Raw genomic sequence first — 17,768 nt, forward strand, 5'->3', positions numbered from 1 at the left:
CATGCAGGATTCGTATTTAAATAGTCTTACTCTCACACCCAGATTTGTTCTCAGGTAACGTTACTGAAATTTGGCACCGATTGATTTAATGTGAATCGGTACTGTAGTAACGACGTAATTCGGTCGGTGCCATTAAAAGTACCCAACCCTACCTGTGAGTTCTTGAGATTTAGATCAAATTCCTAGATGACAAAATAACAGTTTGATTGCTTGCTTGCACACTTTTAAGGGGTTTACTTTACACCTTCTGTAACTCCATAATGCAACGCCTTACAGTTATGTTTTAATGTATGCACATTCCCAAGTATCATCCAACTCCATAAGCTGCCACGTCCTCCAACCTTTCAATCCTGACACAGACAGTTATGAGTTCTTGAGAAGGTCACGTCCTCCCGTAGCATATGTAACGTCAGCTAACCCTTGGTGGAAAGCGTCAATCACAGCAAAAACTAGGCTGTTCTTAAGCCTTGTGTCTTAATAAATGAACAGATGAGCTTAGATGCTGTTGTGAAGCATGACTGTAAAGCCAAATGACCCCAGGCCTCATGTAGAGGCTTTTCAAGGACTCTGAATATAGAGTGGTGCAGGTATGATGTTAGAACCTGGAAAATGAATTATTTCGAGGGAACAGCGACGAATTAACTTCCGGCTTCTGACATCACACCTGGACCACTCTTATTTAGTGATGCTGTTCTATGCTTTTTGTCCATCTCTCTCACCCTTTTCTTTCTTTCTTCTTTTGTTGCCATTTTTCAATCTGTTCCTCTCCCCCTTGCTTTGATTCTTGACAGCCTCCATCTGGCCGATTAATTGTAAAGGTTTATTCACGTTTGTGATTTATGATTAACCAGTTTTCATGTAGCTTTCAGTTAAATGAAGAGAGATCATGCTTTAGACATCTTAAACCATCTGTCACGTCTCTGTGCCCTCTGTAGCTGGAGCTATTTGTGTCGCAAGTTCACAGTAAAGAACTTTACACTAGATCATAAAACAGCTGGCTGACATTGATTTTTCATTGATAAAGATTGTCAGAGCATCATAGCTCTAAAGAACTAGAGGAACATAACCTTTTTCAAAAATAAAAACTTTGCATCTGTGGTTATGCCTCTCAGATGACCAGGAAGATGAAGATGCCATTGTCAACAGAATATCGTGAGTATTATAATAATAATAATAATAATAACAAGTGCCAATTTTTTATGATACACTAAAAGGATCCAGTTATATTAATATTAATGAAGTTTAATATCAATGAAGTTCCACTGTACCTTGAGTTGTAAACACTTGCTTTCATCATGTAACACCATATTATTATGCCATGATCTTAAATGTGAAGTTAAAACTGATGTAAATGGTTCATTTAATTAATATAATAATGCAAAAAATGTGCATGATTTTTACTTATGTTTTTTCTTTCTTTCTTTCTTTCTTTCTCTCTCAGTATGTACCTGTGTACATTCACATTGGCAGTGTCTGGAGGGGCTGTCCTCCTCTTACCATTTTCTATAATCAGTTACGAGATCCTGCTGTCCCTTCCAAAAAACTACTATATACAATGGCTCAATGGATCACTCATTCATGGTCAGTATCAGGACTTTTTCACTGTATTTTTACATGTCACTTTACAAGTATGCCTACATAAGTTTATTTCCTTTTCGTCTGTCATGTATTAGGTGATTTTTCACAGACTGTTGTGGAAATTAAATGCTACTTGTGTGCTGTTCTCCTTAAAACGGAGGCCATTTTATTTGCCCTTGCATTTCGTTCAAAAAAAAGGTTAAAATGACTTGTGCACTGGAAAATATTTAGAGTATATCATTTTGTTGAGTCCATATTTCTCCCATTAATAGTCATTTTATTACAGTTGAAGTATTTTTCTCCTTAGTTTCAGTCGTGGCCACAAGGTGGTGTCATATGTCTGTTATTTGTGTGGATGGTTTCTCTGTGCAGTTTTTGGGTTGTTTCACATGATGAGAACATTGGGGCTTTAGGAACTTTTGAAACTTTTTTTTTTTTTTTTTCATTTTCTTCATTTATTTTGAAAGGGGAAATCTGTGGGATGGATTTAAACATGGCAAAAAGTGTTAAACCACACTATCTAAAAGCACAATCAAATTAGAAATAATATTTACTGAACAAGGGATGCAGGGGATGTTTTCCAAATGCTGTTATTATATAAAATGATATTGATCAGGTTAGTTTGCTGAACTTAAGGTTGAATGAACAGATTTCTCTTTGTTCAGGCCTGTGGAACCTGGTGTCCCTCTTCTCAAATCTCTGTCTCTTTGTGCTGATGCCTTTTGCCTATTTCTTCCTGGAGTCTGAGGGCTTTGCTGGTTCGAAAAAGGTATGTGGTAATGTGTGTTTGTGTGTGTTCTCCAAGCTTGAGGCTTTGTGTTTATATACAATGGCCAAGGACATAAGATTCGAAAGATATTTTTACACATTTGTACAAACCAATACTCCCAGCACACCCAAGTTTGTGCACTTACTCACCCTCGCTTACCCAAACACACACACACGGTTTTATGTGTGACCATTTTAATTTCAGCCACTCCCCCACCCTAAAAAGATAAAAGTTCAAAAGCAGAGCGGTCCTATGTCTCCAGCTCATTCAACCTTATGTTATTAGTCACTCAAAGAAGGGCTGTCACCGGTGCTCATAGAGACCGTAAACCAGCAAACACACACCGTCACAATAGAGCGTGCAGATAAAAATGAAAGGGTGGGAGGGAATGCATCACGTTGCCCTCTGTCTTACTCTCATCACAGTTTGAAGTCGCTCCTGGTTTATGTCCCTTCTGGCAAAGCTACATAAAGATTAGTTGCTACTGTAGTTTATGAGGGCTGCACTCATTTGTACGGGAGCAAGGCGTACTGCTTCATTTTGTCTCGTTTGCACCATGACTGTTTCTGGCCATTGATCAACCAGAAACACAGGAGAAAGGGAAGCACTGCTTTATGTTGGCCTACACGTCTCGGAATGACCAGTGGAGAGTATGTATGTGCGCACATGTAGCAAAAAGAGAGGAAATGATCAGAAACTGCCGCTTGTATGAAAGCCCCCTGCTGATACAGGGAAGGGTTAAGTCGTCAACTGCAGAAGCCCATAAAATCAAGATTTCATGTTTTCTTTTTAAGTATAAAGTCAAATGGCCTGCTTGTGCCAGTCTCCATGTTAGATGGTTAAACAGGGACGTATATATGGCAAGTTACATTCAGTAACTGGAGGAAATGAAACTGGGTAGTTTGTTAAAAGCTTGTGTGAGCTGTAGCTGGTGCGTTTTATGGACCAGTGTTTGTATTAGTACTTCATCAAATGTAATAACCAAAACCAACAATATCTGTGGAGAAGAAAAGTGTGTGTGACTGGACTGTTTTTCTTTCTATATCCACTTTCTGACTGCCAGTCAAAAGTTTGAAATGATTACGATTTTTTAAAAATGCTTTTTGAAGAAGTCTCTGGTATTCATTATAAACAACATACGTCAAGCCAAAATTAATTTATTTAAAGCGAAATTGAAAAGCAGTGGGCTCACCTCTCTCATTGGGCAAGTATCCAAATGTTTCTATATTTGCCATGTAACGTTTGGTTGCTAAACTGTTATTCATCATGCAGCTAAACAAGGCTTTGCAATCTAGAATCCACGTAAAACAGCATCCTTCACATGCGCAAAAATGTGTTTGGTTGGGCACTGGGCACACTGATTTTACAGCAGACCATTTCAACTATGCAGTGTAACTTTTATGTTTGGTTGACTGCATTTTAGTTTGACGATGAACGGCTGAAATGTCAAGTTAACGCTAGAATATGTTGTGTGTGCGTGCGAGGCGCCTGCGCGATCAGTTGGATTTAATAAAATAAAAAGATATAAAGAAACAAATACAATGCGCTAGAGTGTCACAAAAATGTTCTTTTGTTAATCTGTTAATTAAGTTAAATATATTTCATGTAGTCCTATTTATTTAATTCCTTTTACTTAATTTTACTCTGTTTTTCTCCGTTCGAACAAGTCCTGCTGGTGCGTGATGTGACGATGTGTGAATCCTCATGTTCTGCTGCTATTTGTGCATGTAAAGCTAAACCCCATTTGTGGAATTTTAAATGGGTCACAGACACCCATGTAATCTAATTTAATCTAATCTTAACAGTTAATGCTCGACTAATGAGCTTCAGTTGTCAGTCAAAATAATCTAAATGGTCAAAATGCTCTCGTAACATTTCTCCTCCAGATTTACTATGCTGCACGCAAGTTCACACTAACTCAAAAACCTGCTTACACGAGCTGAGACCTGACGTGAGATATGATGCTAGCCTCCGTTCACGTCCATAAATGCCAAGTTTTGTGTGAAAATGACCGTACGCCCAGTTTTCTGTCGTACGTTCGTTTCGTAAATGATGCCCAGTGTGTTTGTTGCTACGACTTGCGTCCACTGACTAGCCAATAAAAATGCAACATGACATGGCGCTAAAACTTAAAACTACTCTTTTCACCTCTTTTCCCTAGCCATGAACACATCCATATTCTCCTCATTCGCTTCCTCCTCTTTTTTTCAGCGCATATACCACAGCCACCACAATTGCCAAAGTGTGATTAATCTTGCTCAATTTGTTTACCACTAGTGCATGCTGATGACATTTTATTCTTCTATACTAACTTGCGTCGTAGCCTATGATTCAATAGGTGTCATCATCGTACAGTCTATATGCATGTTGTACCCAATTTTATTAGATCTGTGTCATACATTTGTAATTTGTAATGATTTTTTAGGATTGCCGAAATCGCATAGTCTGTATTTTATATTATAAGGGTGCTTTGGATGGAAGGATGCATAGCCTAGGCCTGCAGTTCTGATCATGTACAACAGATGGCAGGATTATGATTTCAGAAAGCATGAACCGGATACCTCAGTCAGTATCACATTTTAAAAAAACCTATGAAGAGGTACTTATGGCCTCCTAACTCTCTACGATGCACCTGGGGATAGGACTAGTAAAATCTATTGGTTATTATCACTATGCAAAAGGACTCTAACTTAACTGACTCCTTAGGAATCACATGAATCTTTAACATAATGATCACGTTGTGTGTGTGTGTGTGTGTGTGTGTGTGTGTGTGTGTGTGTGTGTGTGTGTGTGTGTGTGTGTGTGTGTGTGTGTGTGTGTGTGTGTGTGTGTGTGTGTGTGTGTGTGTGTGTGTGTGTGAGTCAGTGTGTGTCAGTCTCTTCCTTTGTAGTCTGTCCACAATAGGACTGATATTTATTTTTGAGATGTGATTCTCGCTCCCAGGCTTTGCTTGCTAAGGCCATGACACTGTGTATTTACTCTGCCTGCGCCCCATTCTATACCCGTTTCTATGACAACATATGAGTTTCTCTATTTTGACCGGAAAAGGCGCAACACTGGATTGGATAATATCCTCCATAGTCAAGCCTTAGAAAGCGTGAATGTTTGTATGTATTTCTTGTGAGGTTTACTTGAATGCAAATGAATGTGTGTTGACTGTTCACTACCATCAGCACTGTTTGTGCAATAGTTTGGCTCTGTTACACTAGATGCCTCGACGTGTATTTTAGTGTGTTTGAACAACACACTGAAAAATGATTGCCTGCTTCCCTTTTCTATTCATTTCTGATTTGTATCACTCTTAAACATTTTCTTGGCTTTTAACATCTTTCTGTTTGTGTTCTTGACAAACCCCAGATTAGTTCAGAAGCCGTTCTCAAAGGTCTTATTTGTTAGACACCTCATCCTAACAAGAAAAAGATGGTGACACTGTAGGAAGAGGGATAAAAAGAAAATAAAACACACCCACAAACTTCAAAAGTACTGAAGTGCCTTCCTCAAGTCATATATCCTGTTTTCTCGTCATTTTGACGGGCTTCTAATGTATTAGTCAGAATGGCACATCAATGGCCTGTGTGTGTGTTGATATACAGTGATTCATGTCCCCTGCGTGTTCTGCGCTCTGTTTTGTGTCTCTGACACTGCTCTTGGTGTAGCAGGCTTAAAGAGAAGGTAATGACTACTGTTCATGCTAAGCCTTTATTGATGAGAGTTAGTAGTTCACGGAGGGGAAATCGTAGTAGACAGGGAAAACACTGCATGTTTGTGAACGTGCCTGTTGTTCTGTCTGTTTTGCCAGGTCAGATCTGTTTAAAGAATTTTTTCTAACTTCGTAGAGGTTCTTCTCTTTTTTTTTCTTCTTTGTGATCTCTCTCTGTCTTTCTTTTTGAGCTTGACATGCACTAAGCTTTGAGACCATGTGAAGTTAAGCATTTTTTTGTTGTCCATTTATGCTTGTTACACAGACAGTCATTTTGGGAATGAAAGAGAGAGAGCAGTTTGTGACCCTGACGCTGACTGAGGGTGTGTAAGGTCAGGGAGAGCCCTCTTAGGTGACTCAGACCAACAAAACATGCATTAATGCAAACATTCGCTTTTCCATCTATTTATATCTCTCCCCTTGTCTCTCTCTCTCTCTCTCTCTCTCACACACACACACACACACACACACACACACACACACACACACACACACACACACACACACACACACACACACACACACACACACACACACACACACACACACACACACACACACACACACTTCTTGGAAGTCAACCTGGTATTAGCAGCGGTCCGAATAGAGTATACTGCAGTGTGTGTGTATGTGAAAGATTGAGATTGTGTGTGTGTGTGTAAGGACTAGATGCTGAATATTTTAGAGTTACTATATTAAGCAGTGCTCACATTTAGATGGGCAAGAGTAGAAGAGCTCAACCCTTCTCTGGCTTCTCTGCCACGTGTCTCTCTCCTTTTTAGATACCAGAATGGTAACGCTTCACTTTTAAAACTCTTTTCTTGCCTATATTTGTTTTCTTGTTCTAAATACAAGTAACTTTAGAAAAATAGCCATGTGACATCACCAAATGCATATATTCTTCTCTTTTATTTTAATTTTTTTTTTTTGTTGCAGATTTTCAGTTATTTATTGACACTGATTTTTTTTTGTAACACATTCATTCACAGTTCAAATATAAAAGATTCACAATCCATTGAGGGGAGACTGATATGAGGCAGATGTTGTTCATCAGGAAGTCACTTGGAGGTGCTCTAGATTCTCTTAATATCAAGAAAAGCTGTTAACTACTGCACATACATAAAGTGCCTTAAGGACAGAGACTGAGACAGGCTTGTATTAAGGATGCAGGGAATGTAGACACTTGAAAAAGTATAGAAGGGCCAGTTGAGTTTAAGGTGAAGGGAAATAATCCTAATGGGTTCAGTCAGATGTGTAATTGCTGGATTAAATTTCTGCTTATTAATGTTGCTTGTAGGGCTGCACGATAATGGCTAAACTGATAAACATGATTATTTTGCTCAAATTATAATCGCGATTATTAATCACAATTCTCATTTGGAATATATATATATATATATATATATATATATATATATATATATATATATATATATATATATATATATATATAAAAAATATATATATATATATATATATATATATATATATATATATATATATATATATATATATATATATATATATATATATAATATCAGCCTAAAGGGGTAATAGCACTTGGACTTCATTTAAACAATTATGATTGCTTCATCCCACAGGAAATCAATATAAAAATAATGTAGGTTTCAATACATTATGAAAACTGGTAAACATGAAAATGTTAAATTCCTAATATTTATTTCAATAATTCCAAATGATGTACATTTTTACTTTGTATTGTAGCACAGAGTTTGCACGGACCACATTTATTCACCAACCATTATCGCAAGCAATATGGTCAAGAATCATGTTTGAATTTATTACAGATCGTCACAGAGACTGTTCGCTCGCAGATTTAGTAGCAGCAAATTGCACGCTGCCACATGAAGGAACACAAACTCTGGCTGTATGACACTTTCATTGGAATAGAATTTCACAGTGAACATCGCTTAACTCCAGCATGCATGTTTGTCAGTGTTGTCAGATCATCATTGCTTTTTTGCTGCGCAGAGATATGCACAGATTTGTTGCCAGATTGAGAAGATAAAAGTAAAACACTGGGCAGAAAATCCATTCTTAAAAGTTTGCTTGACAATAAGGTCGCATTATTTAATGCATTATATTAACTAACAATAAACAATTGTATTACAGTGTATTACAGTATTTATTAGTAAAAAAAAATCTACTGTTCATTGTTCGTTCATGATAGCACAGGTTCATATTAACAGATGCAACTTTTGATTTTAATAATTTAGTAGTAAATGTTGAAATTAACAAACTAAGATGAATAAATGCTTCAGAAGTATTTAATATTGTTAGTTAATGTTAACAAATGGAACCTTATTGTAAAGTGTTACCAATTTGTTTAAAAAATCTTTCTGACCCCAAAATGTTGCACTGTAGTTTATGTGCGTGTTTTCTGCATAGTGAAAGATCGGACTTGTCACAATCGTGCTATAACATCAATATCTAGGTTCTGTGGAAACAGCAAATCAGGAGTGGAGTTAAATGCCACACATCAGGAACTTACTGACCCAGAAAAAACTCCTCTAATAGTTTCCAGATGAGCCTCTGGAGTTAATCTCAGACAGTAGTAGCCACCTTTTTCATTTTAGCCGCAAACTCCGACCGGACATGTTAATAACAGTTCATATAAGTGTGCGTGTCAGTGAATGAGAGGGAGGAAGGTCATTCGTTTCTTTGTGTGTGTTGTGACCTATTGTTGTGTGTGTGTTTGTGTTGGGAAGGGGGCTTGACATTGAGGCAGTGTTATAGGGAAGTCCCGGGGCTTCCACAGCCAAATTTCCAATTAGAGCCTCATTTACACCTGCTGATCTATGTGTGTGTGTGTGTCTGTTTCTGAATCACTCTTGGCTACAACCATAAGTAAACTTGAAATCATTAAAGAGGGTGTTTGTTGCTTTCAGGGCATAAAGGCTCGAGTGCTGGAGACATTTGTCATGCTCTTTCTGCTGGGTCTCCTCATCCTGGGCATTGTATGGGTGGCGTCCGCTCTCATCGACAATGATGCGGCCAGTATGGAATCGCTCTACGGTATCTCTTTTAACCCTCCTCCTGCTGCTGTGGATGCATGCATGTGATGTAATCAGATATGTATTGATCTGTGGTTTACTGTGCCTGTCTCATTCTCTCATTCTAGATTTATGGGAGTTTTATCTGCCGTACCTCTACTCCTGCATCTCTCTGATGGGTGGCCTATTGCTGCTTAGTAAGTTCACAGGAAACCATCGCTTCCACATTTAGCCCTTATTGGCCACCGTAACTTCCAGTGCAGAGCAGTGTATAGACATTAGCCGCTTTCCGACCGGAGGAACCTTTTCACAGTTCCCAGAACTATTGGCTAAAGTACCCGGATGCCGGCGTGTTCGCACCGCATGAACTAGGAACGATTTTAGTTCTAGGAACTCCATTTGGAGGAACTAATTTAGGTCCTACTTCAGAGTAGGGTCTAAACCAGCACTATAGGAACTACCCGTGACGTTAGTGTACGCTGATTGACCGAACGCACGCGGAACACCAGCACCCGCCATTTTTAAAACAGCTAGAATGTAAACACACAGATTATAGCCTATATATTTACTCCATAAACTAACTATGCAAACATGGAAAACAGTGATAGATGGGTCTCTAAACCTTTATGCTGAAGAGAAAATCCAACGCAACTTTGAGGGGACCAAGCCAAACATGATTATGTTTATCTGCCCAGCTAGCAACACTGGACATCAACCACACAGCATAGGCTAATAACCTTTTTTTTCATATACTGTCTACTTTCTATAACAGTTCTATCTAATAAGATAGTAAACAGTACTGTTAGACAGATTGCTAACTAATAAACACAGAGAATGCGAGCATTGTTTGCTCTGGCGTTCTCAGCGCCGCCAAAATAAAGGTCCGTCGCGCCGTCAAAATAAAAGTCACCGTGCTTGCGTCACTCCCTTACCCCTCCTACCAGTTCCTATGGCCACTTGGCCAGTGCGAACGCAAACAGCAAAACCGAGTTTGGGGGAGAGTAGTTCTTAGAACTGTTTAGAAGTGGACAGTTCCTAGAACTAAGTTCCTGTAACTACTTGGTCGGAAAGCGGCTATTGTAAGGAAAATTAAGCACTGTCTGAACAGTGACAAGTCAGTGTTTGTAGATTGAATGTTGCACTTTTCTTCTAAAGTTTTAAATTTGAACGTTTTAAGTTTAACCTAATATAACATAATTAGCTGTGACTGACAGTTATGACAAATATGACAGAAAGACTTTGTGCAATTTGCTATGGGAGAATACTGTATAATACACAGGCAGTTAACGTGATTGTGCATTAGGGCAGGGTAATATTTTGAATATTTATGATATGTTCATGATTTTTCTGGCGATAAAAAATTTAAGCAACACTGTGAACGAGGCGATTGATTTTAAGCCATTCATGTGGCATTTAAAATATTTTAGTAAGTATGTGGGTAAATGTTTTATTCCTATGTATTGTTATATTGATGTATACAATTAAATTTCTTCATTTAGTGAAAAACATAACTAGAATTTTACTTTTTTTAATACTTTGAGCATGTTGAATCTTCTTGGCTGAAGTGTCTGTTTGGTTAAAATGGTTCCTCTCATTGAAATGATTTAAAATTATGTTTTTTGTTTTTTCAGAGCTAACATGTCAAAATGGCATAAAAGGCTGAAAATGATCAAGAAAATATATTTTTAGTTATATCGCCCACCCCTGCTGTGACTCAAAATGCCCTTTTCACTTGTTTCACCCACTGTAACAGTAGTTACATAAACTTGAACTCTTTAGTTCAAAGGTTGCATTCATACTCTTGCCTTAGAAAAGCATAAATGAACATGTGTGTGTGTGGTTTTAAGCAGCTTCTTGTCTCATCTCATCAGTGTGTACTCCAGTGGGAATGTCACGCATGTTCACAGTGATGGGCCAGTTACTAGTCAAACCCACAGTAAGTACAGTTACTCTCTCTGTGTGTGTTTGTGTGTGTGTTAAAGATCCACTCTATCATTGTCCCTCACACACTCCCTCTCTTTCTCCGTGTAGATTTTAGAGGATCTGGATGAACAGATTTATTGTATACAGCTGCAGGAAGAGGCCCTGGAGCGTAGACTCAATGGTGAGTGTGTTTGTTTTTTGTATGATTGGGCAAATGCATTATATAATCTTGCACCTATTACAGGGGTAGATTCTCTGGAGTAACCTGGGGAGAAATGCATTGCTAAAAACACAATGGTCATGTTTCATGGCTCAGCCTGGTCAACCAGCTACTGTCCGGTTGAGATTGAGCCACTATGCCACATCACCATGCCACCCAGATGACAGATCTGACATATTATTCCTTAAACATTTTGCACTTAAATTTTTGTTCAAAAGAAAGGATTAAATAAAATAAAATATATAGCTATCTCCCTTCATTGACCTGCTTCTGTTCTAATAGAATGATGTCCCTGACTGTTTAACCCACTCTCTCACTTTTTTTAACACCCTCCCATTCATCCTCTCTTATCTGAGAAATCATACCCATGCACTCTGCTTCAGAGGGCACGACCATTAGCCCACTCGAAGCAATTTTTCCATTTTGTGTGTACATGATGTTTATTACAACTAAACTTTTTCTGTATATTTTAAACCTGTGTGTATATATATATATATATATATATATATATATATATATATATATATATATATATATATACTGTATATGTAAAAAAGAAAAGTAATTAGACTCATGTAAGTTTCACTAAACCAGTTTTTAAGAATTAAAGCACAATTAAGAAATTTCCAGCCAAAGCATGTAGTTTATTTTTCTATTTAATAAATCTATTTATCTAGTTGCACTGTGATGTAGCACTGTATGTACTGCTATTTATAAACAGGACTTGGTGGAGCAGCCACATTCATCAAACCAGGGACTCCAGTGATCTTGTTTAAACCAATCAAGTAACTGGTGAAACATCATAAAAGTAGAATTGAAAGTTTTCTCACACATTTGTCTTCTTTTAGCTGGCTTTTAGTCCCCTACACCAGGGTTCAGGAACCTTTTTTGACCTAAGAGCCATTTTTCATTTTTGTCTCTTGGCACAGCAAAGCCCCAGTTTCAATCAAATGATATGTTTCAATCCAGTCACTATTTTTTATATAGCCTACTTTTACATTTTCGCTGTGGTTCTAAACATTTTTAAACTACTACAAACAAGCTACGTAGCTGCTTGAATCTGAGTGCACTTTGGCTGGTACAACTTGAAATGTGTTATTCTAAACTTTCTTTTCTTTAGCTTCAGGATATACAATAAAGGAATTGTAATTGGCTGTTTTTTCTGCAGAAATCTCTATTGATGCATCTAATTTTTTATCGATCATTTATTGGTAAAGGGTGCCAGACCTGGTGAGCCACATGATTTTTGTCAAAGAGCCAGGTGTGCCTCGCGAACCATAGGTTCCCGACTGCTGCCCTACACAAACATCCACACAATGCAGGAAGTGTTTAGGCTTAAAGCCAAACTAGACTTTAGCTTCAACTCAAGCACGCAACAGAGTGTACAGATGCCAGTCAACATGGAACATGTGCTTTTTCTATTGAATTCACGGAGGTAAGCTAGATCATCTTAACTGATAGTACCCAGTTGGCCAAATCCCATGGATGAATTTCAATAGCCTCTCATTTGGTTGTTTGGTTCTGTAGTGTTAGCACCAAAGGCAGATTTGCTTTGAACACCTGATAAAATAATTGTAATCGGTCTTAACGATATTCGCTTTTTTTGTGATTGTTGTTTGATGTGAACCGCAGTGGCAGTCACTGTGATCGGGTGACAAAAGGCCACTAGGGATGCGGAATGCAATTCTGGCAAAGCATAAGAACTCTGCGTTATAGGAAGATCTCGCTCAGGCGTTAAAGAGAGAACGAATTTACCTTATCAGGAATTTAAGGAATTTTCTTTCTTTTCTTCTTTTGCACCGTAAATAAAAACCTGAGGTGAGGTTGAGGGGAAGAGAGTTCAAGAGGAAACTGTCTACTTTGCTTTACTCTCTTATCTGTGTTCTATCTAATAACAATTACCCAACTGACTGTAACTTCATTTAGATACTACATGCCTGCACACGCTCTCTTGCAGGCCTTTGATATGGGCTAATTGATAAGCGTGTTAATGATTCAATTGATCCAGTAATCTGCATCTGATGTCAACTCTACTGTCCTTAAATTGAGGCCATTAATACAGATCACTCCATTTGGTGTCTGTGTTGTATTTTGAAGTATTGTTTTGAATGCATTCATGTAGTTGTGTGTGTATATTGCTATGTGTGAATGTCATTCTATGGATGCATTAGTGCACTTGTGTTTATGCAATGTGAGGCAATCTTGTGGCTGTGTGTTTAGGTGCATTTGTCTGAGTGTATGCTTTAATATTAGCCTTTCATATAATTGCAGGCATTTGTTTGTCCTCTGTCTTGGCTCTTGCTATGCTTTTCTCTGTTGCCCAGATGCGCAGTGGCAGGGTGACCTTGCATAAACTCTCCTCGGTACCGGATGGCTCTCTGCTTTTGCATAATTACCACTGACGTAATGCAGAAAACCGGCTGAAGTTTCTTTAGAAAACAATGACATCATCTCCTTTCCTTCTGCCAGCGTCCCTCTACTGAGTTGCTGCTGACCAGCACCTTTATCACCTTAATTGAAGGGCTATAAGCAAGAATTTAGTCATGTGTTTCCTAATCTTCTTTTTGGAAATGATTGATTAATGCTGATTTGAACAAACTATTGGAATTATTATTCCATAAAACACGTTTGACAAAAAAGACTCTGTTGTTCTTTCTCTCACTTTTTGTTCACCTCATGTTAGCCCTTTAGGGCAACTGTGAGCCATGTTTGGCAGAACAATCCAGTCCTGATCAGCTAATAGTGACACTTCCCATTTCATTGTTCTCACAGTTTTGGTTGGAGGGTACAGATTTTCCCTAAAATTCACTGGTATAGACAAGTACACGATCAGGAACCCACCTGTTGTGTTTTTTTTTCTTTCTTTTAATAGATTTCTTTATGAACCTGAACCTCTACCAGACAGGGCGTGGTACAATCATCATAATAATAATCACGTTTTGATCAAAGTGATTGACTTCTCAGCCCCATGTCGTTGAAAAGATGAAAGATTGTGTTTTTATTGCATGCCAGTAACGGTGTAACACTGAACTAATTGCTGCTGATCTGCCAGTGTGTGTCCCCCGAGGCTGTGCAAACCAATCCTTTGCTTTGAGGAGCAAACGAACCACTGAAACAGGAAAAAAAAGAAAGAAAAAAACACCAGAATGAAATGGATAAATGAGAGCTAAATGAGACAGAAGTCTGTGGTTTTCCTGGAGAACCCCTCTGGTTTTGCCCTCTCACTCTCACCTCCTGACACACACACAGTCAGTGTTTTGAAGAAACCTCAGTCCCCTCTTCCGTCAGAACCAGTTGCAGCATGCACGCGTCTGGCCTAGACCCAAAGTATACCTCAGTTCTGATGCGAATACTGCATTTGCGTCCAGCTGGATGCTTAGGCGGTTTGACACATGCGCATTAGAATCTTTGACCAGTGTCTGTGCTGTTTCTCTCCAGAAGTTATGACCTCTAAAAATGTCTATAAAAAAGTGACCTAAAAGTATCAAACGTGTTCCTTTCCATGGAATATAATGATTTAATGTAATTACTCACTTTTTTTAAAGCAATAATTAACTTTTCAAAGCATTGTTTTCCAGCACTGTTAACCACATTTGAGATTGCTGTTGTGTGGTGCTCATGAGATTTTCTTAAATGTTGCAGTTGTTGAAAGTGGCAGAAATAGAAAATTTAATAGAAATGTTTAGGGCTGGGCAAAAAATATCGATTTCTCGATTTTAATCGATTCTCATTTTTACGAAACGATATCGATTCTTAAATCCCAAGAATCGATTAGTCATCCTGTTTTCAGTTGATGAATGAATGGTACATTGTTGCGCGCATCCAATCCAATAAATCGCAATAATCTTTGTGCTTTGTTATTATTGATATGAAACAAAGTCTCAGATTTCAAATTACGTCCATTTTCTTACGAAATTCAAAAACATAATTACCGTTTTGGCGCTGTGGCGTGAGATTGCTCTGGCGCAGCTCAGCTCAAGAGAAGCAGCAGCACGGAGGGCACATGATCTTCTCTTCCGCCTTAATAATACCAGTTACAGCGCGAAATAAACATGAATGAGCATCTGAAAGTGTGTTAAAAGATAGAGTACAACTTATCGAAGTCCGTATCATGTCACATGGAATCGCTCAATCACTGTTTCAACCGTGGAAAGACGTTAGTAAACAATGTCATGTAACGTCACATTTACCTCAGAAAAAACATATATCCAGTGACCATAACCTCGTTAGTCAGCTAGAAAAATTTACTCTAGAGAGGAGCATTTTGTTAAATATATGCACCATATTACATATTCATTATAATGTTTAATGTTCTTCAATATTTAATGCATGTTTGAATAAATCTGGAACGTTTTTTATGACAGCCACCATTTAAATTTGTATATAATTTCATATAACTTTATTATTATAAAAATAAATAAAAGTGTATTTTAAGTGGTTGTATACAAATCAGTTAATTTGTACCTTCAATATTATAGTAGGCTAATGAAGCCTATAGGCTACAACTGACTCCCATAGTTTACAGCATTAGTTAAGAGATTTGTTTTCCTTGAGAAAATTTGCAATGTATTGTACCTGATATCCAAAATAATCGATATTGAATCGAATCGAATCGAAATCGAATCGAATTGCAAGCTTGTGAATCGAAATCGAATCGAATTGTGAAATTTGTGTCAATACCCAGCCCTAGAAATGTTCTAATATACAATAATGCTGAACTGTGGTGACAAACCTCCTGCAGGTATTTCGCTCAGTCTCACTTCTTGGGCGTCCATATATTGAATTGTAGATCTCTATTGAATCTCCACTCCATGAAAGCTGTTCTTTCTTGACAGACTTTCTGACAAATGGTGTGATATATTAATTATGTACTTGAGCAAGGGAAAAGATAACGTTCAAACCACTGATTTATGTTCACATCACTAATGTTTCCTTTGATCTTTTTTTACAGAAGCTATTAATAAGCCAAGGTAAACAGAATGAAAGTATCTCTCTGTCTTCTGTCACTCAGGTACGATGTCAAACTCTTATTTCCATGGAAACTCTCAGCACCATCTCTACAAAGAGCTGGACAACATTCGCAATCAGAGGAACAAACTCGGTGAGAGATGTTTTTAACAACGTTATATTAAACTAAATTGAACCATGATTATGAACTGTCAGTTTAAAATATGTGTTGGCTGCAATATCCACTCATAATAATGTTGAATTGCAAAGTGTGTGCATATTTGAATGTGAACAGTCATTTGGAGTGGGGCCAGATGAGGTATGGCTGTATCATTTTCGACGTCAGCTTGTGTTTTGGGGTATTATAAATGATTCCAGAGAGACAAGCAGTTGGAAGGAGAGGAGGCCACAAAGGCACTTAGGATATTGGAGTGTGATGCAAACTTTATTGTGGCTGTCTCTCCAAGTGCGGTCATTAATTTAGAGGCAGCATGGTGCATATGCAGGGAACCCAGCCAAACTCAGAGCCAGAGCAGAAGCAGAGCGGGAGATGTTGAGAAGGAGAGAGTAGAGGACAGAGCGGCACAGGAGTGACAGACACTGAGATAGAGAGAAGATGTTCTAATCTAGACTCACTTCATGAGTGGAGCAGGAGAAGCCTTAATGTTTGAGGTTTTCCTGTTCAACTGTTCTGAACTATACCGAAACCTCTGAACTATAGACATGCTTATATGTAGCCATAATTCAGTAAACCCAGAAATAACTGGTAGCTCTTATCTCTACACACTAATGACTTATCATAGAAGCTACAGTTAGTTATTATATTATGAATGCAGCACAATCGCGAACATAAATTGACAACTTTAAAGGCGATTTATTTTATTTTATTTTAATTTTTTCAAATAGTTGTATCTCAGCCAAATATTGTCCTATCCTAACAATTCATACATCAATGGAAAGCTTATTTATTCAGCTTTCATGTGATGTATAAGTCTCAATTTCAACAACCCATGTGACTGGTTTTGTGGTCCAGGGTCACATATCATGGCCACACGTTCATACAGATAGTATTCAAGACGCTACTGTAAGTTGCTGTGTGAACAGGACATTTCGAGACTCGCACCTGTAAGTTGGCAATTCCAAAAACTGACATTGTAAATGTAGCCTTTTATGTGTGACAATAAATTTAATTAGTTAATGCCCTTGGTATCATGAACTAACCATGAACAATACTTTTACAGCATTTATTAATCTATTAGATTAATGTTCATTTATACATAGACTACTGCATTTTAACATTTTTATGTATTTTATGTATACATTTAGTTTAATGTAACATTAATAAATTAGTGTTATGAATGTATTTTGAACAAATATGAATTAACTAAGAAAGGTAGTATATATTTATAGATTAACATTAACCTAGGTTAATAAATGTTGTAGCAAATTGCTAGTTTGTGATACTAATGCAATAACTAACGTTAAGAAATTGAAACTTATTGTGTAGTGTTACACTTATGATTAGTGTCCTTATTGCTTTGTTAATTGAAAAATAATGTTTTAAAAATTCTCCTGCATTAAACACAGATTGTTTATTTTACTCGGAATTATAAGGTT

At 37.6% G+C, this 17,768-nt stretch overlaps 1 protein-coding gene across 7 annotated transcripts in view; it reads left to right on the top strand.

Moving 5' to 3' along the window:
- lmbr1 (limb development membrane protein 1) overlaps window positions 1-17,768 on the top strand; it is a 41,394-nt gene that overhangs the window by 5,111 nt on the left and 18,515 nt on the right. For 6 of the 7 annotated variants that reach the window (XR_013820674.1, XR_013820675.1, XR_013820676.1 and 3 more), the window contains exons 3-10: window positions 1,113-1,152; window positions 1,442-1,581; window positions 2,244-2,347; window positions 8,957-9,083; window positions 9,190-9,258; window positions 10,933-10,997; window positions 11,093-11,165; window positions 16,216-16,305. Coding sequence is in view for 4 of the 7 variants with exons in the window: in XM_079867413.1 (XP_079723539.1) it covers window positions 1,113-1,152; window positions 1,442-1,581; window positions 2,244-2,347; window positions 8,957-9,083; window positions 9,190-9,258; window positions 10,933-10,997; window positions 11,093-11,165; window positions 16,216-16,305 (708 nt within the window). In the remaining 3 variants the exon portion in view is untranslated. The remainder of the gene's footprint in view (window positions 1-1,112; window positions 1,153-1,441; window positions 1,582-2,243; window positions 2,348-8,956; window positions 9,084-9,189; window positions 9,259-10,932; window positions 10,998-11,092; window positions 11,166-16,215; window positions 16,306-17,768) is intronic. The other variant, XM_079867415.1, reaches the window with a different exon arrangement.

The sequence above is a fragment of the Squalius cephalus genome (genome assembly GCF_949319135.1).
Source record: "Squalius cephalus genome assembly, chromosome: 3".
Lineage (NCBI taxonomy): Eukaryota > Metazoa > Chordata > Actinopteri > Cypriniformes > Leuciscidae > Squalius > Squalius cephalus.